We start from the raw sequence: 24,242 nt of genomic DNA, 5'->3' as shown, positions 1-24,242 counted from the left end.
GATCCATATCACCTTATCTCCTATTCCCCTGGGGGTACCACATTCGGCACAGAGCAGCAGGCTAATAAAGATGGCAGAGGTCTATACCTCAGTTTCAAGGGGAATTACATTAGTTATTTCACCACCAAATCAGAAGTTCAAAAATATTACTGTAAAAGCAATATGAAGCGATATGTTCTTTTTAGGTATGTTTGTATGAAACATACGGGATACTCCCGTAATCTTATTGTTTTGCCCATATGCAAATGTTTTGACATCATGATTATGCATTTATCTCTTGAAATTCTGCCAGAGTCGCATTCGTGTAACAAGCTAAAACGTCTGCACTTGAGATTTTCAGTCAGTAAAATTAGACTGTATGGAAAACAAAAAGTCCAAAAAGACAATAAACATCTTATATAACATGCCATGAATTTATTACAAAAAGGCAGAACTTACCTGCCTTTTTGCAGGAAAACATGTAGGCCTTACATTAAGTTCTTTGGTGATCGGAACAGATGTTTTTCCTAACTAATGTAGATGAAATGCAATATGTGCTTGATATGATAAAAATATATAAATATAAAGTAGATTCTTTTCATGCAGAAAGGCAACATGAGGGTAGTGTGATGCTTATTTCCTCACTTTAATAATATTATACGGTCAAACAAGCAGTTTAAAGAGGAAGGCAAAACACGATACGGCAGAGTACACAAATTAAATGACTCAGTTAGCACTTTTTTCCAGATAAAACTCAGCCAAACTGTCATTTTAATTGCCTAATAGCAGCAGGAAAACTTGGAAAAAAAGGTAAGAATCAGAACCATTAATGAAGATTACATATAGCATCGAGACAAAAATAATGCACTGTAAAAACAGAGCAAAAATAAATCCAAGGATGTTTTTTTTTCCACAGCAAATGATGTAAGTAATGTTTCTTTTCCCGACATTCAGAGCCTGATCAGCACTATGGACAGCATTGAAGCCTTTTTTGGCACAGACTATAAAGCAGGATCACACCGAGTCGTGCAGATGCTGATCTGTGGTACTCTTTATGGTAATAAATGACACTTCTAACCAGGCTGAAAAACATACAGGGAGGCAGATAGGTGGGTAAATTGTTCGTATGCGGCAATAAAACAGTTGATGACACCTAAGAGAGCAAATTTTTGAAACTAGACTTTTACACCTGGGGACTAAACAGCAGGAAGTTAGACACCCAAAACCCCCAGAGGAGTGTGTTGTGTGAACTCGCTCTGTGAGCTCTCCTGTGAAGTCAGGGATTTCAGTTGCCCAGGCAACCCTGTCTTGAAGAATTTGAACTAGGATTTAACATATGACGCCTCCTGTGTTTCTCTGCAGTCAAGCAACAGGATTACTGGCTAGAAAAACACTCCACTTTTCAGGCAAGTATCCAGCAACATATCTTTGCCATTGAATTTGGCAGCAGCAGATGACAGGAAGAAGCTTAAATCTAGCGACACGTTGCCCTCAGGTAATGCATTTCTACATTCCTTGGCTGACGATGACGTGAGATAAGTCATTTGCATAGCTGTTATATCATGCTTAGACACTGTCAGCGTCTTCAATTGGATTTATCAAATGTGGGCCACGAGTAAAACTGAAAAATGTTTTTTTTTTTTGTTTTTTTCTTGGTTTTTTTGGGGGGTGAAAAGTAGAGATGTAACAATTAGACAGAGAACAGTTTACTGGAGCTTTACTGGAGTATCAACATGAAATTATTCAATGGGTTATTGCGAAGAAGGAAGATGATGAATGTTTTTTATTGTATTATATTTTTAAACAATAATCTAAAACATGTGACTTGAATTGGCATTGAGCTACGCTGAGTGAACACTTTGTAGTTCATTCTAACTGCATTTAGAGTTAGAATGCAAGTATTTTGATGTGTGCGTTTATCAGCTTTGAACATCTAGAGACCTACCAAAAAAGTTCAAACTCTGTCATTTTGGATAATGGTCATCTGGAAAAAGTGAAGTTTAAGTTTTGCCAGATTCTGCACTGGATTTACATCTCAACTTTGGTAGCAATTCTAACTCATGAATATGAAATATTTTATTCCCATTATTTTGAGCTTTTAGATGTGCTCCATAGGAAATGATATTGGTATTGAGAGCTCACTTTTGCCAGGCAGTTTGTAAGTACTCTTAAATTTACCAGAATAAATAAGCCTGGTAATTTATTCTGGTAAATTACCAGCAATATTACTTATTGGAATATGTTTATTGCAATAAGCATATTGCTTATTGCGTTGACATAAGCAATATGTTAACGCTTAGGAAATGTGCAGGCAACGCAAAAGCTCACCAACTAAATTAAAAAATGATAAAGAATAAAAAAATAAAGGGTTATTGAATGTAGTTAAAAAATTATTAGAAGGTCTAAGATGCATTCTTGAACCCATGGTGAAGGATTTAGATAGGCAAGAAACCAAATTCACTGATAACCTGAATACACCTCTCTATAAAAAAAATGCAGCACCGTATTTTATAATTCAAATTAAATAAGTTGTGAACATCAAAGAAAACACATACGACTTCCTCAAATAATTTAGAGAAAATAATACATTTTTACAATAGATAGATTATATATTTTTCTATTTTAATTTTTTTTTCCCAGCAAATCTATATATACTGTTGTGATACTCCCGTAATACAACCCGAGGAGAGTTGTCAAGGCTATCAATTTGTGGAGGCAGATGGCTTCATTAAACCTTGAAAAGCATCCAGAGATTACATAGGCTGACAATTACAATTTATGGCCATCTTTTCTTATTGCCCTTTCTGGATATTATAAGCAATTGATTTTTGTAAAAGGCTGAACATAAATGTCAGCTTCGGCATATGTGAAAAGATGTAAACCAACATCAAATATTCGTTCTCTATTACAAGAGCTGAGAACATAAAACATAATAGCAGCACAGAGTTTAACATGCCAATTCTGATTAGCATGAAATGGTTGGAGAGATTTTCAGCAGCAGGTAAAGAATTACTGTTCTTTGTGTCTCACATGCAGGATTTGCTGGAAGCCACTGTGTTTTTGTGCTATTCAAATATTTATGACCAATCAAGACATTGAAACTCACAGTAGGAAACGTTCTAAACATGCTCTGATTCACTTCGCGGTGCATTGATGCCGCACAAACAGTTGTCCTTCAAAACAAAGACAAACAATTCCTCTGCAGTGAAAGAATGAAGGACTGAAATGTAGAAGTAAACAATTTAGGTAAACAAGTGGATAAGTAGAGAATGTACACATTTATAATTCAAACAGACGCTGTAAAGACTGACACAACTGGAACATTTCTATGGCATCCACCAAGTTCCAAAACACTGATGACTCGCTTAGGGTGTGAAAAGCAAGTTCCACTTGCTACTCGCATCTGATACAGAGTGTTTACTCTATTTATTTTATATGAAAATAAAAAAATATGTATGAAACAAAAGTTAAACATTTGCAAATTCGATTCTCATATATAAACTGCTACATAATCTGTTTGCTTGAATAGAACAAAATGCTTGTAAGCGATAGTGCATATTTTTCTTTCTAGTGTTGCTGATATTAAATGCTACCATGTAAACTCAATTATTAGACCTGCCCTCATGAAATAATGAGATATGTTCTCAGAGTCCAGGATAAAAATACAAGTCTGTCAAAATAAATTAAATAAATTGGATAAATAGACAAAGCTAACTCCTGCACATGCTTGCAGAAAATGGCTCAACTAGCAGGCAGGCTTTTGTTTAATTAGAAAATGTTTTAGGGAAGATACTTTTATTGGTGTGAAAAAGATCCCAGAGGGGTAAAGTCACAGGCGAGAGAAAGTCTATGGTGGACAGAGTTGAGGGTGGGTTGGGTGAGCAGGAGGGAAGAGCTGGGTAAGCCAGTGATTAAAATTAAACACAGCACATAGGAGCACTCAACAAGCAAGACACCACTTGCTCCTGTGCTGTCAGCTTAGCACACCTGGGTGCCCACTGGGAGAAGTTTCATATGCGCGTATTAATTAAAATGACACAAATTAAAACAAGCATGAGATGATTGTGCTTGTCTTTTAGAGGCTGCATCTAACCATGCACTGGCTTTCTAAAACTCTTGTTCCAAAGAGCCATCACATTAGTATCCCACTATCAAATATGCATCATCACTATTTGCAATGATGTTAAGCATAGATGACAGCTTGTTGGCATATCTGTGGTGCTTAATCCGCAGTCCGCCAGTTCACCACTCGTTAAAACAGTCATGTGGCCTGTAGTGCAATATCATATAGAGTTGAAAGGTTCTCATTTATTTGCTGTTGAAACATTAGCTGAGCTATACCACATCCATTACTGTGGGCTGCTCTCATTCTCTCTCGCTTGTACTGTTTGTCTCCATTTCTTATCTTGAGTGAAACAAAATAAGAGCATCAAAAGAGGTTCTATTCATATACGATTATCAGAAAAGCATGTAGAATGCATAAAAAGACAAAAATCTGCTAATGTTATGTTTTTTTCTTAGTTCAAGCCACAAGTGTTTTGTGTTTGTTACAGACTGACTCATATTTGCAAACAAAATCAAAGTACTGATGCTTTCACACACATTATACAATCCTATCTACATAAATAAAAAGTACATTTTGCAAGTTATACTATTTGTTCACACTAGCAACATAAAAAATAAAGTCATTACATGTGATACAAAAAAAACATTACTATATATTAACTTAAATTAAAGTTGTCCTGTTTGATATTTGATGAGTCACCTAAATTGAGCCGAATGACAAAACAGATTTTTCCCCCTGCAAGGTAAGTACTACCACATTTGTGGTTTTATTTATCTAAACCTTTCACCAATCAAATTTCATATGGGAGTAAATAATTGGGAAATAACTAAACACTGGTTTTAATTTGGCAATTTTAGTACTTTTGATTTGATCCTTATTTTCAACATATTGTAAGATGTCACAGCACAATGTCCACTAAGTACTGTTCTGTTTGGACTTCAATAAAACCAGTGAAGTGACATCAGGACTACTGCCCAAACTCTGGTCTTCAGCATACACTATCTTTCATGTTTAGTTATGTCTGTACTCAAGAATGCCCAATTTCAAATAACCACATTAAATCCTCAACATACAATCAAGTGACATAGAAGCTTTTTGATATTCAGTCATTAAAATCAAATATGTGTCAGCATGGACAAACCTAAAGCAGAGTAGTGGGTGGTGACCAGCAAGGCCGGGAGCCACAGTGTAAGACTATTCACACTGCTATTCCAGCTGCTGCAATGTTAGAATAACATCTTTATGCAGTCAACAGATACTTTAACAGAAACTTTTAAACACAATAAAACTCCTATCAAAGCATTTAAACTAAATCATATTGATTTCTCTTGGGTCCCAGTGGATGCTAATTTTATCAGACATGCCACACCAAGAATTCTGCAACTGTTTTAGTGGAAAAAAAAAAAAAAATCTCCCATCAGGCCACATCTGCCATTCTTTGTCAAACGTGCATTTCTATGAGTGATCATAGTTACAAACCTGAAAAGCTTGAGGAAATCACGAGCAAGATGTGTGTAAAGAGAGAGCTGTGAGGAAATCAGGAGAGAGTAAAAGGTTGTGCAGGGTAGACTGAGAGAAGTTTTCAACTCTACATTAAATGTTCAGATTCTGTGAATTACTGAGCTTTTTCTTTTGAATTATTGAATTTTATATCCCCCTTGCACGCAGCTTTGGGGCAGCTGAATTCCTCAATGAAATTAAGGTTGAAATAATAATTTCAGACACATGATGTAATTTTGTCAAAACAACAAGATTTCTAAGGAGGTTGCTGCTTTTTATAGCCCTAGAACTACGAGTGTGCTGTTAAACACAGAAAATATTCTGGCAAAAATACTTAATTTTTATGAAAAAATATGAGTTTTTTTTCCCTATTTTTATTTATTTATTTATTTTTTGCTAGGCCACTTTTGCTTGCTTGAAATAAACAGTAAAACCAACATACACAGACTGGTTTCACAGAACACAAGCATATCATATAATTTTGTTTTTCTTTAACTTTTCTGACATCAACACAGTTTATTTTTTCTACTTTACTTCTGAGGAAACTGAACATAGTCTGGAATCCAGTTTTTATTCTTTGAACAAAAAAGAATTTAAAAAATTCAAACTACCCAAAAATTGTTTTGTACTGTACTTAATCTGCTATGAGCTACAAAGCTGTGAATTTTCTAAATGTAATTGGTTCACACATCACAGCAAAACAGTACATATTCAGACCTCAATTCAAGATCATGTGAAAATCAAAGATTTGGGTTGTTGATTATCCCAAGTTAGCATGTTGCTGGTTTAAGAGAGAATATTTATAGAAAAAATAAAACATGAAGAGGAAATCACTAGCAAGATGTGTGTAACACATGAACAAACAAACCTAGCCATCCAGTATGATGGGTGAAGATAACAAGATGATCTGATGTGAAATGCATGACAATTGACCTGGGATTCACTTCAGCAGCTCAAGAGAAAAACATAAAACAATAGTCTTTAGTATTTTTAGATGAGACAGGAGTGGGGTCTTAAGACATAGTAAAGTAAGCAAAGCATCTGAACCTAAAGCTTGAATGATGAGAAACTGTTTAGCCACTGAAAAACCAAAGGTGTAATTTTTTTCAAAAGACCCTCACTAACATGGAGGGAAGTCACATTAAAATAAAAATATTATTCATTAAAGGGATTCAAAGAAAATAATTTTCACGTGTGAAGTCTTGGATATACCTACAGAAATTTGAGCAGGTTTTGTTTGAAATTTTTTCTGCAATAATTATCGTTTTAACTTCAGTACATCTTCTGACACATTGAGTCTGGAAGCTCTATCTTCAAAGAGAATATGTCACACACTTGCACGACAAATGATCATGTTGAAATATTTAGCTTATTCAGCCTTTAATGTGCTTTGGTTGAATTTTTAAAAAGCAAAGATTCCCCAGGTAAGATCACTCCACAGTCCATTTGAACAGGATATAAAATGAGGAGTCAACAGTGTTTAGTCAAATAAAAGGCAGAGATTAAAGAAACTTTGGCAGCCAAGTGTGGGTAATTGATTTATAATTCATCAGCAGTTGTGCTGAGAAGCAGACTCTAGAGACATGGGGCAAATCTCTGTTACAACCTCCTTACTTTCCTCATGAGAATACTTAATACAGGAAGCTCAATTCTCAAAGTGGTTGCTTAAAGCAAAATATTCATGGACACTGCAGCGAGCTGACAGAATTTAAGCAAAACAATGCACTATGATGCAGACCCAGCTTGATTAAATGAAATTGTGCATTTCCCTTAACATCATAGATCACTTTCGCTGCTGTGACAAACTGCCATAAATCTCTTTATGTCCTACCTTGAAAGGTCAGCATTTGGAAAGATAAGTACAGATACACTGTTTTATATCACAATCATAAAATAGAGAAAGCAGAGGCAAGTCCAAAGACAAAATTCCTGGCTAAGCAATAACATTCTGCCCATTAGTGAATAGTTTTTGTTGAGGTTGCAAGAGTGAAACCATAGTAAATGTCACTATAGTCTGATGCTGTACTGTCAAACCCGGTGTGAAATAATTACTGGGTAAAGTGCAGAAATGTAAGCTGTAATGATTGCATGAAAGAATGTCAATAATTATACCATGGAAAAGTTTATGTAGGCCAGCAGGCCAGCTGACTGAGAGATGGAAACATGAAAGCTGGAAATGTTTCAACTGTCAAAAGTCAATTTATGTCTACAAATAGCCAGTTTATAGAACGTAATATTCCAAAGAAATGTATGCTATAATAGATCATATTCCTGACAAGCTACACCACAAAACAAATTATATAGTATGAGTATTGATTCTAACAAAACAAATGATATATAAATATATATGAGTATGGATTTTAATTGTGCTTTGGCAAATTAAATTTAAAAGAAAGGAAATCTGTGTCATCATTATTTTATATTTGTGTCTGTCACTAACATTTGCTTGCTCTGGATGTTTTAACATTTTGCAGAAGCATGGACATTTGTGCATTTAGAGAGGACAGATAATAACTTTGAAAAAGCAGTAAAGTGTCTCACTTTTTGTACAATGTCGATGTAAATAAATCAAATCCACAGTGTTTTTAAGATGCATTTTTTTAAACTACACAGTACGGGGAAACCATCAACTGGGCCAAAGCAAACGTACATATTACGTTTGCTTTGGCAAAAATATGTCTTATGTATCTTTTTTTTTTTTTAAAGAATTGTTAATTTATTAATTAGAATTTTTATCAAAGCACTTTGAGATAACTGAGCTTTTACATGCAGTCAACTCTCATAAAAGCAGCAACTGGAGGAAGTCTGAACCACTCAGTGCATTTAGAGCAGCAGGGATACAATAGTTCAAGAGGGATCAGCAAAGTCACCTTAGCAATACATGTGACTGAGTACTTGCTTGTTTGGGAAACTCATTAATCATTTGTGTGTGATTCAATGGAAAGCAAGATTGCATTTCATAAAAGCAGACCGCATCAATGACATTTGAGTGTCTACAATTCATCTGAAACCTCCCACAATCACCATTTATCAGTTTCACTGACAAAGTCTGGCGCAAATATGCATAGCTTTCAAAAATGATTTTAAAGTTTTCTTTTTGAGCCAAAACAAAAGATTGTAGAATAATGTGGCAGCAGAAGCATTCTCGACTTTTCATATTTAAGTGCTTTTCACTGTTTTGAAGTTGAACAAACGTCCTTTTCCAAAAGTGTCCAGCAGATAGTCAGGATATGTCTTTTGGCACAATTTCACAACATGCTTTTTTTTTTTTTTTTTTTTTTTTTTTTTGACAAGCTTATATACTTATAAAGTTTTGTTTCCTCATTCAACCCAAATTTAATTATTAGTGGCACTTGCACAATTGGGATTTAAATGATGGTTGAATCACCAGCTGTGAACAATTAGGAAATGACGATGATGACCATCAGATAGTGAAATCAAATTCCCAAGGATCATTTTGCTATGTATCTCTTACAGCTGGCCCAAATAACAGCTTAGCTCCAAAAATCTGTAGCATGACAGGACTGCTCCCTTAAAACAGCCATAAACACATGTTGTGGCTTTTGTTATTGACCGAATGATCATGCATGGCTGGTTTCCTAATGTCACAATAAGCATGTGAAATAGCTTTTGGTATTGACAGTATGAATGGAATAACAGATATGGATGTTGTAAAGACCATCTAGCGCTTAATGGCATTGAAAGCATACTCACCCTGTACCAAACAATCTCTCGCAGCCTTCCATCGGTTTTGAAGTTACATTTGAGGGTTACAGTCTCACCAACAACAACAGGAGGCAGTGGCTCTATGGTAACTGTCAAATATCCTGAAAAATACACAAAAGGAATGAAAAAAATTAATTAAATAATGCTGCTAAAACATATTGCCAATATCCTTTTTTTAATTCAAAACTTAATATTTGACTAAGAAAAAAGTATCATTTAAAAAGTTGTCAAATTACTTTCAAAGATAAAATTTATTCTGCTTTATTTTTCTATGTGAAAATTACATCCATCATCCTTGAGCGAATTGTGCATGTAATCAACACACATGGAGCTTAAATTGGTTAGTGAATAGTATGTAAGAAACATTAACTCAGGAAATAAGGTTGTATTTTGCATGACGATGATTCCATCATCATGCTCACCTATGCAAAGAAACACAAGTATATCTCCTAATATATGCTCCAAAGCTTCACACATATTCACCACTCCCATGCAGTGTATTTCTGTTTTCTTACACAAATATCATGTTCATCTGAATAAACATAGTTATATAAAATATTATTTGCTTCAAAGCCATATTTCTGTTTAAAATTACTGGTTTTTTATACCATGGATGTTCCTGTTTGCATTGTTATACAATGTAAAACATTTTCACAAAATTGTTACTGATTAGTTTAACAAATGCAAAATGTAAAGAAAACAAAAGAGGAATATTCCAAAATGATCTTGTTTTTTCAAGTGCTTTTGGTATCCGTTGATTGGAAAATGGGTACCAAATAAATATAATGACATTTTCAGATCTTACCTAAATTATTTATGTTTTACACTGAAAAGTGTGGCTAGTTTCCATGAAAATGTTGCAGAAAAGTTTTGGACAGAAAGACTGGAGTTACAGAAAATCCCCCATTATTTTTACACAAAGATTTTAAATTCCTTAAACTTTCTATCCTTATGTGTTTTTCTTTAAATTGCATATTGGAATGGTCACTAACCACTTATTTCACCCCTAGTTCATCATAAATTGGCACTTAGCAACAAACCATCTGTTTACTCTTTATAGCAACACTTTTTGATCAGCAGGATACTTTCCATCTTATGACCTAAGAGCAGGTGCCCAGTTTGCCAACGCAATCTTTGGAAAATATATGAGCATTTTCCACTGTGAAACAGAAGATACTCTCCCAAATGTTTTCATACATCTGACCAGCTTTCATTTTACCAAAACAAAAATAAAGCTAATAGTTTCACTGACTTTGTAAAAAAAAAAAAAGGCAGCTCTTTCAAATGTTGTTGAGAATAATAACCACTAAAGAGTCACTGGCAAAAAGCTACGAGTTAGTTCCATGAATGCAAGAAAGCACTTCCTGGTCGTCAGTAAATAATTACTTATCAGTACTACGTGTTAACCAACTCGATTAAAAATTAGAAAAGTTTAACGACATGTTCTCATTTGGGTGTATTTCATCTGTCATGCAGACAGTTGGGGGGTCACTGCTGATTTTATTGTGCAAAAAGCAGGGAAAGAAAGTTTTTTTTTTTTTTTATAGTGAATGTGTGTATGCGTGGTTGTACACATGCACACACATCTAACAAAAAGATCCACATAAAACAGATCAGGTGAAATAGAAACAAAACCTTCTTGCTGTCAAATCAAGTTTATTTGTAAAGTACATTTTAGCAACAAAACAGTATAAATTATACTGCATATACAAAACACAATAAACATAAAAAAAGAAACATTGATAGTTTAACAAATGTTAAACTATCAACTAAATGTTGATGGCAAAATAAAGAGCAGTGGAAAAAATCAATAATTATTCATCAAAGGAAACTCTAAACAGGTGGGTTTTAGCCTTGATTTAAAGGATTTCATTGTTTCAACAGTTTTGAGGTTCTCTGGATGCTTTTAGCTTTAGTTGGTAAGATTTGTGTAACAAGTCTTCATTATTCATAGGCTCAAAAATAATTACTTCAGTTTTGTTTTTGTTCATCTTAAGAAAATGGTAGCATATCCACACACTGGCTTGTTCTATGTATCTGCTTAATGTTAGAATGGGTGTGCTGGCTGAGGGGCAACAGTCTTAACCAGTATACCACTGTTCAGCTCTTTGTATAATCAATTATTTAAAAACCAAGCAGAAAAAAAATAATGGCCAACTCTTCTTCATGAAGGTTACTTTACTGTTTGATCATCAGCAATTTGCAAAATAGCTTACACGTTGCCTGAAACCTGCAGATACGGTGTCGTAACCCTAAATATATACAGTTACAATATCTGAAGAAACAGAAGATTAGATCTTGCAAACTGCAGCAGGGGAGTACAAAGGCAATTAACTTGGGATAATAGGTAGACCTGAGAGAAAACAAACATGTCCTAAAAGGAATGCTGTCTGAGCAAAAACCTGGTACAGAAATTTACAAGAACATTGTTCTGTGCACCTAGTCACATCTGAGTGAGTGAGCATCTGAGCTAACATCCTTCTAAAGAAAAGCAATCCTTCATGACATAATGACAGCTTGATACAATTCCACTATTAGATAATATTTTATGTAACAATTAACAATTTCACTTTCCAGAAAACATCTTCTGACCTCTCATGCACCATGAATAGAGGAAACATTATGTCAGAAGTGACCACTTCAATGAGCAGAGAAAAGTGATTTCCACTGAAAAATAAATTGGCACTGTATGGAAAACACAAGACAATGTGTCATTCTCAAAATTACACACAAGCTGCACACAATGCAAACTTGAACAAAACTTCTTGTGAATCTGTGTCAGCATGGCCAAAGGTGAATACATCAGATATTTTTAAATGTATGAAAATATACTTTTGATATTGTTTGAAACAAGCAAATATGGTCGCTCTAACTTAGCATTAAGTGTCAGTAAACTTATGCAAAGCTAGATCCACTCTGTGGTTAATAGGAACAAAAAAAGAATAAAACCCTATAGCGTCGCAGTAACATTCATATTGATTTATCCATGTACATAAAAGGCAAAAAACAACACATTTATGATGTTTGAAGAAACCACCATTAATCTTGTGTCTTGTAAGATATACACAGTGCTGTTTCTGCACCATAAAAATGATGCTGGAGCTTAAACGCTGCACCAAATTAAACGGCTGTTCACTCCTCTGAATGCACCATATACAACAAACCCTCACCAGTGATTGTTTCTTTTAAACCATTTTGCTCTTTTCTTTTTCTTTTCTTAACCCTCTTCTGGCTTTCCCATGAAGTGACCTTTGACAAACATCCACTTTTGAAAAGTACTAGTCTCAACAACCAACTTCACTTCTGTCCACACTTCACACTGGTTTCCTTTTTCACATTCATCATTTTTTGTTGCACAGATCGATTTTTAATCATTTAAACAGATTTATTTACATAATGATTATATGAGCTTTACGTCAATTAGCATAATTGCATAAATTAACTTTGTTGCAAATCCAAATTAAAATGAATAAATGGATGCTTATACTCAATGTGCTTAAATGATCTAATGTCAGCTTTCTACAACCCATTTGAGAAGAAAATTATGTAATTTTCAGTAAGAATAACACTTTCAATTTTAGTAAAATTCTAGTAAGTAATTAGGAGACTGGCTGGAAGCTGGAATTTTTTTAAGATACGAGCAGCATCTTCAACAGGTTTGGGGTATCAGCATTAATAGCCAAGCCACAAATCAGCTTGTCTCTCGTGTCCACACACCTAGATTTGCTTATTATAAAATCTTAATTTAATCAGACGACTGAAGAGTTCCTCTCTCCAGAGTCAAATTGAATGGGTAAACCTTTTCGGAAAATGCATATCATTAACATGGGGTTGATGATCTCAGTGAAATCCTCACCACTTATTAAGAACCCAAAAAAGGAGCAGTCGGTTCGATGAATGTCTCTTTGGGAACTATACAGTCATAAGATGCGTTAGCAAGCCAATGACAAAAAAGAAAAAAAAAAGGAAATGCCATCTATCCTCCTGGAACATGATTACTCATCAGTGCAAAATTTTGTTTTTGCCTCCAGAAATGGACACAAGTGTTTGGTTAAGTGGTAAAGCATTTATTGCACGGTCCAGATGGTGGTTTTCTTCTGTGGTTGCAGGAATTAATTTTGGGCAATTTGTTGACTATGTAGCACAGTGTGAAATTATGTATACACAATGACAGAAAAATGCTTCAGAGCCTGTGGTAAAGGATGATGATTTTTTGTGAATTACATGGGTTATACACTTGTGCCAGGGTACTTCAAACCTAAAAGAATCCCTATGATGAACTGGAACAGATACAGTTTGCGTATACACAAACATGAGTATATAATTCATCCAGTATCCATGGAGTGTCATCCAAATAACTACATAAATTAGACACATTTAATTTGCCAGTTCTCTGTTAAAGGTACTCCAACAAGCAATAAGTCTTGTTATGCTGGATACCCCTATTAAAATATTGCCTAGTGTAGGCAATATTTGGATATTTCAGAAGTAAGTATGAATTTATGCCAAGCATAGGAAACAGCAGAGTGCAAATGTTTTATGTAAGTAGCAAGTCACAGGAGTCAGGATTGTTTAGAATGAGCATGGAAGCTTACATTCAGCCCGTTCCAAATGGCACCCAAGAGATAAACATTTAATGTACATTTAAGAGCTTTTCAGTTAAGACATGGCTATGATTCTTTTTTAAATAACAAATATGTTCTTTTTTGTGTTTTCCCACACCATTTAAAGCACTTCAAATAAATGTATTTACATAGCACCAATTCACAACAAATGGTCTCAATGCAATGTCCAAAATAATTAAATCCAAAAAATGGAATTGAATACATTCCAGTTCAATCTTAGTTTTAAAACAATGTCGTCAAGTTTAGGTAATAGTGCTATATGGAAAAACCTATTCTATCCAAGGAAAATTGGGAACAATTACGAGAGCAATCTTGTTGTCTAGAAAAATGAATATTTGAAAGCTTTACTTTGTATGTGAAAACAGAAAGTAAAAGTACATTTTATGAGGAGGAAACCCTCAGTAGGACCTGGCTCACCAGGAGTGGTCATTCAACAGCAGATGTACTCAGTGGGTGGGTGAATGTGAATACATGAATGGCTGTAATATGAAACACCTTGGGGTCCTCTAGACTTTATAAAGAGTTATAAAAGTACAGGCCATTTACGCTACCATTTATTTTCTATGTTACAGAAACAATTAGTCAATGGAAGTAATATCTTTTTTAATTGATTAATTTCAGAGAAAAAAAAAACACCAAATAAATATTTAAATATTAAATTTAAATATATGATGGTGATCTGTGAACCAGCAGGCAAATTAGAGCATATATTGGCAACGATTGAGAAATGTGCCATAATACTGAGAATGTATAAGTTAGCCAGGAACAGAAATACTTAAACATAAACCCTGTAAGTAAGCACCTGGGCATAAGCCTTCCCTGTGTGAATCAAACAATCTGCTCAACAAGTATATTACCTTGCCGTCTAAGTCTCACAAAGCACAGCATGACTCTTGCAGAGCAAGTTGAACCAACCATTTTGTGTAACAGTTTCTATGGCAAGGAGGATGAGTTGAGAAAAATGTTTGAGAAGGTGCTGCATCCTTGATCTGTGATAGTTAGCTTCCTCAGAAACTTTTTTGAGAGAAAATGTCTTTTGTTCTATCAAGGCATATGAAATCCACGTTCTGTCAATTTTTTCAAATTTATATTGTTAATAAGTACATTTCTTCATGATGCTTAATTCTTGAACATCACTATGTACTCAAGCTAGTTTGAAATGACCTGAGATTGTAGTGCTTTTAATTGGCTCATATTAGGTAGTTGTGGAAGCAAACAAAGCCTCCAGCTTGTCTTAATCCATCAGAGGCTCTGCTGGAACAACATCTAATGAGGGCTGCAAACTATTCTTTCTGCCATTAATAACAACAATTTGCCAAAATGCAATGAGAAGAACAAAACATACTCAATGATGGACTGGATCAAAATTGCACCTGTTATTGTGCTTTGTTATTTATGTTAAAGGTCTATCTAGGATAAGGTGTTGGTGCGACTTGGGGCATGAGAAAACTGTGCTCTGTGTTTCTCAGCTCTCCTTTTCAACAATGCCTCTAAGCAATGTAAACAAACAAAGCCAGTTTTAGCAGCCTAACACAAATCTGAACACTATCAGATTAAAAAACATAAAAGATTTTGGGGATTTTTTTTTTTTTTTTTTTTTTTTTTTTGAAGAATTGAAAGAAGACAAAGATAGTTGTCCCTCTGTTGGTCCCTCATGAAAAAAAATGCAAGTCCAAAGTCAAAGGCTAGCAGTAGAATAGGTTAGCCAGGACTGGAGATACTTAAACATAAACTTAAGCTTCAACAGTTTCACTTTCCTTGTGTCATAATCCTTTCACCTCTTCCACCACACGTGAAGACAACACAGAACAAGCAATTTTAAAAACTGTACTCTATTTTTTTTTATCAAAAATAAAAATGCTGAGAAACCTTTAGCTACTTGGAATGTATTCAAAGAGGCACTTCCACTGGTCAAAAGGGGGGCAAAGCAAGTGTGTCAAGCATCCGATCAAATTGTAAAGACAAAAAAAAAAAAACACTTTCCTCAACTCACTTGGTCACAGCGATTGCTTGAGAAAACAAACTGGGAGGAAAACCATTTTAAACCAGTCCTCCAATTGAGAAAAGCTTTTTCCAAGAATTGTATCTCAAAAAGCTCAATTTATGTAATAACAGTTGGCAACTGCTACTGTCAGATTGTTGCAAGTTGTGCAGAGAATGATAGATGGGGCATGGTAGAATTTTTTTTTTTTACAAATTTTATAGTAAATATCTTTTCACCTTTGTTTGCCCAACACTCAGCTAATAAAGGTCTTCAGTCTTGTCCTAGATAAAGTTGCAGCACTTTTGCAAGTTTATTGTGGAGCTTGACCATTTTCATCAGTCAAGAGGTTTTTTTTATTTTGTGTTTCATTGTTATTGTGCTAAAGAGCTTTTTGATCAGGAAAACACAAAAGAGCTGAGAAGGGTGTAGAATAAACTGAGAATAATGATGAATGGAAAGAAATCAACAGAAAGAAGATGATGGAATCAGCTTCGCCAAAAAAAAATTAAAATTAAAAATTTGTGGGATTTGGAAAAGTCTAAAAATGATTTTCTGCCATGAACCAAACTCCCATGTTTGAGGCGACATAGGGTGGGTAAATGAGTTAAATGAGTTAAACCGATTCTTCACCTTTGGACCCCTCCCTTCATACCAATCCAGCAAGGACCCCTCCCCTCACAGTAATCACTGCTTCAACCCATCTTATCTTTAACCCCCACCTGCTTTTCATCCAACACTTTCACACCTCTGAGCTCTGTGCCACCCCCACTTTCTCTGCATCAGAAGACTCCTTCCCATAATTTACACCTCCAAACACACAGCCTCTTTCTAATTCCACAATCCTGTCACTCTCAATACTCCAGGTGAAAAACAAGCTGTGAAAGATCATTGTGTGAAATGCCGCAGGTCCGCATGGCTTCAGACCCATGCTCCTGAGGTGCTGCACAGATCAACCATGTGGCGATATTGGATTCATATCCAACAAGAGTTTGAAGCTGGGAAGGTATCACATCTGAAGAAGACCTCCTTTATGTTCCCAAAGAGTGCACAACCAAAGCACCTCAGTAGCCACAAACTGGTGGCAGTGAACTCACAGCTGATGAATTCCTGCTCCATGAAACCCATGTGATAGGGAGGCTGGTCTTTAACCATTTTCACCTCCTTTTGATGTCTTTATTAGATTCGCCTACCAGCCTGGCATCAGAGTAGAAGATGGCATCATTGACCTCCTTCACAGTTTTGTGATTTAGATGGAGCCTGGAAGCCTTCCGTTCTTAGATCTTTCCTCTTTGATGTCTCCAGTGCTTTTAACACCATTCAACCAGAACTTCTAAGGGGACATGGTGGAGCGCTCAGGGGTGGACCACCATCTATCACAGCTGACACTGGAGTACATCACTGGTCTCCCATGATGTTACAACAAAAGGCTGTGTTAGCAATACACGGGATCCCAAGGGAACTGTGTGGAAACTGTTCTTCTTCACACAGTGTGGACTTCTCAATCATTCCCCTACAATGACTAAACATCCCAGGAACTGACACAGACATACTTGGACTCATGTAAGTAAACGGGAGTTCACCTAAAATAAATACTAAAACACTGATGCTCTTTACAGAAAAGGTCAGAATATACTCAGATGCTCAGGAGTCTAAGCTCTTTTGAGTGTGCAGGGTTTTGTTTTTTTTTTACTCTGTGGTGGCATCAGCCATCTTGTTGTCTGTTGGAACAGCAGCTTATCTACAGCTGGGAAGAAGTGATTCGATAAGACCAGCTCTGTCCTAGGATGTCCCCTCAGACCAGTGCAGGTGCAGGGAGACAGAAAAACACCAGTGAAACTAACATCACTATCTGGCAGTGCCCCTCCTCCTGCCATGCATGTTGCATAACTAGAAAGCTCACTGAATGACAGATCGCTGCATCGTAGATGCACAAAACAGTTATTATAGATCCTTCCTCCCAGCAGCTGTAAGGCTCTATAACAAATAATGCCCCTCACAAACTCAAAATGTTGTTTACATTGCTGCTATTGTTTGGCCCCTTTGCATATTTTTGTGATTTATTTTTATTATTTTAACACAAATATAGAGAGCACAGTTTAAGAAAAACTGTTATTTCATTTAGTTAGTACATTTCTTAGGATCTGCGTTTGCTATTTATTTTATTTTTTTTTACTTTTTACATTTGACCTTATTATACAGTCTTTCTCCTTTTTTTTGTTGATCTTTACGTTCATAAGCATGTTTTCATTTTCCTGTCACTTCAGGGGTTTTAAGATGAGGGATAAGAACGCATGTTTCTGTTCTATTGTTTCGTTTTTGCCACATTTAAGGAGAAAGGGAGGAATTCAATATTCCATTGCCATTTGCTATTTTTCTACTTGTTGCAAAGCTGAATGCATTAAATACCTGCAGACACAAAGTCTCTCATCAAATCCAGCATAAAACCTCCCATATGCCACTGGACATTTATTTCCATCTGACCACCTCCAGGACCCAAAACCAACTGACGACCTCCTCCCTGACCACAAAGCTCCCCATCATTCACTCCCCATTGTTGTCTATCAACTCACTCTCTTCACAGCAGCTTAAAGGGGCAGAGATAGCTAAAAGGGCCCAACCAAAACTGAACAGTAAGAATTGATTTTTACAATGTTATAGGATATATCAGGGAATCTGGAATGCTCCATAATCATGACATATTAGTACATTATTTTAAACACAATTGAAATTAATTTATTTGACAGAAGTAGAAATATATGTGAAAGATGTCAGGCATACATACATAGAGGGCAATATTAGTTCACTGACCAGGATTTTGTTGTTCATAAATTATTGATAAATTTATTAAGCACTTAATTTCTTGTTTCAATCTGCATAACGGCCAACATTTTCTGAGAGTGTCTTCTCAAACCTATTTTAAATGTGGACAAACTGTTGGGAAAACGTGTTGCTATTTTCTGTGTGAAGTATTTTATTGAGCAAGTCTGTCATGTCTTATCATTTTAAAATTGGAATCATTCACTAATAAGATTTAGTGCCAGCGTTGAGCCTTTGCCCCTGGATCCCAAAACAATAACATCAGAAAGCACATACCACACACCAAATGTGTAAAGAAACATTTTTGTCAATACATGTAATTAAAAGAAGAAAATCAATGTAAGTAACTTAACTGAAAGCTTTTAGTCAGAAGAAAATGATTGATTTATATAATCACTCGATTAGTAGTTAACATGCTCTCTGAGCAAGACATAATCAGTATTTCTCTGTGTATTAGCCTGATCTTGCATCAAATAAAAACCAAGCTAATTACACCAAGTCATGGGTTAATGCAAAACATTCTCAATGTTAGTACACCTTCAGACACAAACTTAAAATGATAATACCCTCATCTACAGGGTATGTGGTGTCACAAATGCTTACAATAATATGAAAATGGATGAAAATGAATCGTTTGATATGAGCTTCACATTTACAAGATTTCAACAGACTTGAACACCTGTGGGAGATTTTGTGGTTGGTTTGTTAGACAGTGCTCTCTACCAACATATCCAAAACTCCAAATGTGGGAATATGCTTTGGAAGAATGGCTTCATGTTTTCTCAGCAGAGTTTGGAAGACTTGAGCAAATACTGACGAGGCATGTTCAAGCTGTTCTGGAGCACAAGGCAGCATAATACCAAGCAAAGACACACTGAATGCTGTACACTGTTGTTTTTCGATAGACATCTGTCTATGTCTAAAGTGCTTTTATGTCAAACTACATTAAACCCGTTGCAAAGTTTCTCTACTCCACATGCAGTTGAAACCGGATATTTGCACAAATCAAACTGAACACTTTCTGCTTCAAGTTGATTAAGAAAAAAAACTATTTCTAAGTGTACATGTCTACTGAATATATACACAGTGTAAGTGTATATGTATGTACTTAGTCTTTTCTTTCCTACTTAAGGTCTTAAACTTCTGTTGACTGTTTTGAATATCGTTCCCCAAGTCAAGTAGTAGGGGGAATAGACTTGCATCTAGATGCATCTAGACCACTGGGTCTAGATGTCTAGACTCGACATCTAGACCACTGGGTCTAGATGTCGACGACATCTAGACCCAGTGGTCTACTCCCCCTAAAAGAACTGATATACAGTAATGTAATGTAGCTCATCTTTCTTTTCATCTCTGCCCACAAATTTTATACAAAAATGACTTTGGGGCCTTGTGACACTGTCCTGAAGAACAGGGGTTTGGGTGTGTTTCTGCAAGGAGAACTGCTGTACTTCATAAGATAAAACCATGAAGAAGGAATGTTATGTGGACATTCCAAAACCCTGACTTTCTTATCCTTAGCCACTTTGATAATAGTTTGGCAGTATGCTTTATATCACTCTCTAATCGAAATACTAATTTGCCTGCAAGCTTCAACTTCCTGGTTGATATCTTGAGATGTTGCTTCATGTCAAGATATAATTTCCTCAAAACATTCTTTCTTCATGTTACTCTTTATCTTATGAAGTACAGCAGTCTTTCTTGTAGTGACACACTCATACTCCTGTTCTTTTCACTGCAGATGTTTTCTCAGGTTAAAGGTCTCCTGAACCCTTCATTTTCATTCAGATCTTGTCATTATGATCCAAAACTTTAATTTCAATTTTAACGAAGCACAGGAATCCTCTTCATAGATAAAATCTTATCTGGCTTTTTATGTTCCTTTTGAAGTAATGGCTTCTTCTTTACAGAGTAGCCTTTCAGTCCATACTGGCAGGTCTAATTTCACGTATATAATGACACTCTCTGTCTGGCTTCAGCATGCATCTTCAGAAGATGTTTTGGTTTTGTTTGAAACCACAATTCATAACACATTTATCCTTGGCACAGAAAACTCCACTTCCTCCTAAACAAGATGGAGGTTGGATGTTTCAGTGCTGATTATATTGATGTGTAATTGTTTGAACAGATTAACCTGACACCTTCAGGCTCCTGGAAATTGAACCGAGGGATTAAGCAGACTTCTGGAGGACCAATCTTTGTTTCCCGATTTCTTTTGATTTTTTTTCCTGATGTCATACAAGGAAGCAGTGTGATTGAGGCATGTGTTGAAATACATTCACCGATGTGTATCCATTTGAGTCAGATATTGTGAATCGCAAGCTTGAACTCCTTTGAGACCATCATCTGGAACTTTCAGTCAGACATTGAGGAAATAAAGGTTTATTTTAAGAGTACGTATGCAGTGTAAATTAATATTGGGTTTCAAATGTATCAGACGAGCAGCTTTGACATCAATTGCAGACAAGGAAAGACTCTTCAACACATCTTGGGTGGTAATTTGTAAATATAAGCAGAGCTCAGGAAGAGTAATATGGCAGGAGCATCTAGATGACCTGCTGATAATTTATTCTGGCCAAGAACACAATCTGTGCCTGTAGAGAATGTCCTTCTTTGTAAACAGAAAGATGGAAGCTGGTGTGTTTTTCAATCAGAGTGATTTACTGTTTAATGACATGCTTCAGCTTCAAGAGTGTCAGCAGGCATCCTTTGTAATCCACCGCCCTCCCACATTCCAGTGCTGCTGTGGTGGATAGCAATCACAAGGAACCTTATCAGTGGGTCCTCATTTTAGAGGGCCTTAGGCATCTGGAAGTTGGACCCAGAAAAGAAATGCAGCCAATCCTCCTACACAGCTTAGTCAAACAGGGTTATATCTTGGATTTTTAGCTGGCCAACTATGACGGATATTCAGTTCTTTAAAATCTCCTTTTCTTTTCTGCCTTTATATGGCCTAAATTAGCTCAGGAATGTACAAATGCAACATAAAACTCACAGCTTTTTCTTTTTCATATATATTGTTGCACAGGTTTAGTGATTCTCAGCATCATTTTTGGTATTTTAGGAAATAAACAGCAACAAGAAAGCGGTTTCTTTCCACAGGGAAAAAAAACAACAAAAAGGATCTCTTGGGATTCAGTTGTTATTAGCTGAGGCACATAAGGCTTGCATGATAAAGAAAGACCACCATTGCTGAAGCCTGCAAGTGGTCCCTGGATAGTAGTTTGAGCACCAAGTTTTATATGGCGATGACATCTGGAAAAATGATACATACAGGAAGGTCTGGTGTGCATTATCCAGCTGGGAACTTGTATGTGCAGAGACAAATGTGTCATTAGCTTGACTGCTTGAGGTGGACATTCTAAGTCAATGTGTAAACTAAGTCACGTAATTTGCTGTAAAGCAAAGAAAATGCAACACTAACATTCATTGGCTTTAAATGAATGTTTAAAGCCAATGAATGTTGGTTTTTGTAATGAAATGTAAGATATACAGATATACAATATTTCTATTTTTTACAGTTCCTCTATTGGCATTTCACTTGAAAAAAAAAAAGTTTAATATTTTAAAGAGGACATAACACATTTGCCTATTTCCAGATAGCTAAAATTATATGTATTTGCCTTAAAGTACATCGATTAAATTGCAGCTGTGAAAATTATTTATCATCCTATGACTGTCAATCTCAGTAATACGTGGACAAAATAATTAATCTTTGCCAAAAGACTGCTGCATCTATCTTTTGCTTCTTTTTATTTTTCACGACTGCAGTCACATGGTCGTGCAACTAAAAAACATGTGAAAGATACTCAATGAGGTGGTGAAAATGTGTGAAGACATGATAAGAAGATTTTAGAACAAGTTCATCCAGTCAATTTCTAAGCCATTTCTGGCCTTAGGCAAATTATTTGCCTTGGTTACAGAAAATAATACACCCATCAAGCAAAATTACATCATCAGCCATGGTCCGTATTACCCAAAGTGCCACAACAAAATGCAGTAAATTATTTTGAGGAACAGAAGTATGACTCGGGCCTATAAATCTGGAGCATCTTCATGGTACACACAACAGTGACATCAAAAGAAGTATTCTAGGTCAGGTTGCTACATAAGGTGTGGATGGACCCATTCTTTTCATGAATGGTTAAAGTCCAGTGTGACATGTTGGTTCTCATGGCGACAGTGTTTGTATGAATTTTGATAAAGTAAAACGAAATTAATTAAATAGTGAAGAGTACCTCATTGTGTGAAAGAATGACACTCATTACATAGTTTTACTGTTTTTGCCAGTTATATATTTTTACACTGGAAACAATTGCATGGACACATTAACAAAATGAGAAGGTCTCATCTGCTACTCCAGCGGTTTAAGATGTTCTGATCTTAGGACTGTGTTTTTTTTTTGTTTGTTTTTGTTTGTTTTTATGATGGCAGCAAACAACCAAGGGATTAATCAGACTTGTGGAGATCCAATCTTTGTTTCCTGATATCTTGCCTGATTTATTTTTAATTTTTCCCTGATGTCATACAAGGAACAGGCAAATTTCTGAATTTGCCAGTTTACAAATTTACATAGTATAAATGCAGACATATAAATACATTGCAATTGGTGGATTGTCATAAATATGGATAAATAAAAATAACATTATGGGTGATTGATGATGACTGTACATCACCAAATAAAATAATCAATGAAATGACTTTGGTGTGTAATAAAGTCATACCCTTCTCCAAAAGTAACTAGAGGTTTTAAGGCCCCATTTGTTGATAATTTTGTTACCTCTGTGTTTCAGTATTAATCTGGCGAGAGGAGAAGGTGCAATCCAGGGCTTTGTGTTGCATCAGAAGCCCTCAAAGGCAACGTGTGGTTTGTTTATGACTTCAGAGCATATAAAACTGGTAAGGGGGGATAAAAATTGAACTTACATGAAGCTTCATCTGTGCTATGGTAAGGATTAGAGGACTGCCTGCCCACCCCCTGCCTGCACCACAACCTACTGTTGGTGTGCTTTGTCTCAGCAGATTTTAAACCCCTTCTGTCACTCAAGATGTACTTCATCGTTTCAGTAGAATTATGTACGATATGTCGCTGATGAAAATTGCTTTAAAATACACACAATAACATAATGTATGCTGCAGTTAGGAAATCTAATAGGTAATTCATTGGGATAGGAATGTGTTTTATTATTATTTTTATTGGAGTTTTTTTATTTAATATTCTGTTAGCAATAAATCGACCTTCACAGTCAAGCAAGAGAGAAATGGACGGGAAAAGACTGAGGCAATCTGATTAAACTGATTAAACAATGCATGTGCAGCTGAAACAGAGCAAGTTGGCCTTTAAGTGTAGAGCCTAATTATTGTGTAAAAATAACAAATAAAGTAACTCCTTAAAGTAACTTCTCCTGCCATCATCAGAATTATTTATTACAGGGCGGGGAGGATGACCAGACCTGTGCTATAAACTGCCAGAAGAGGAGCCAGCTGTCCCAGCCCACGTTCTTATGTGATCTCTGCTTAGGGAGCAGGCTGCTATTCCAAAGCC

At 35.7% G+C, this 24,242-nt stretch overlaps 1 protein-coding gene across 1 annotated transcript in view; it reads right to left on the bottom strand.

Annotated features, from left to right (window-relative positions):
- Positions 1-24,242, bottom strand: part of igsf21a (immunoglobin superfamily, member 21a) — a 164,812-nt gene that overhangs the window by 104,217 nt on the left and 36,353 nt on the right. Inside the window, exon 3 of the mRNA XM_055050398.1 lies at positions 9,260-9,372. Within this exon, the coding sequence (XP_054906373.1) occupies positions 9,260-9,372 (113 nt within the window). The remainder of the gene's footprint in view (positions 1-9,259; positions 9,373-24,242) is intronic.

Source organism: Poeciliopsis prolifica, unplaced genomic scaffold (genome assembly GCF_027474105.1).
Source record: "Poeciliopsis prolifica strain line A6 unplaced genomic scaffold, Auburn_PproV2 SCAFFOLD030, whole genome shotgun sequence".
Classification (NCBI taxonomy): domain Eukaryota; kingdom Metazoa; phylum Chordata; class Actinopteri; order Cyprinodontiformes; family Poeciliidae; genus Poeciliopsis; species Poeciliopsis prolifica.
The sequence above is the reverse complement of the archived record's forward strand: the minus strand, read 5'-3'. Positions and strand labels throughout refer to the sequence as shown.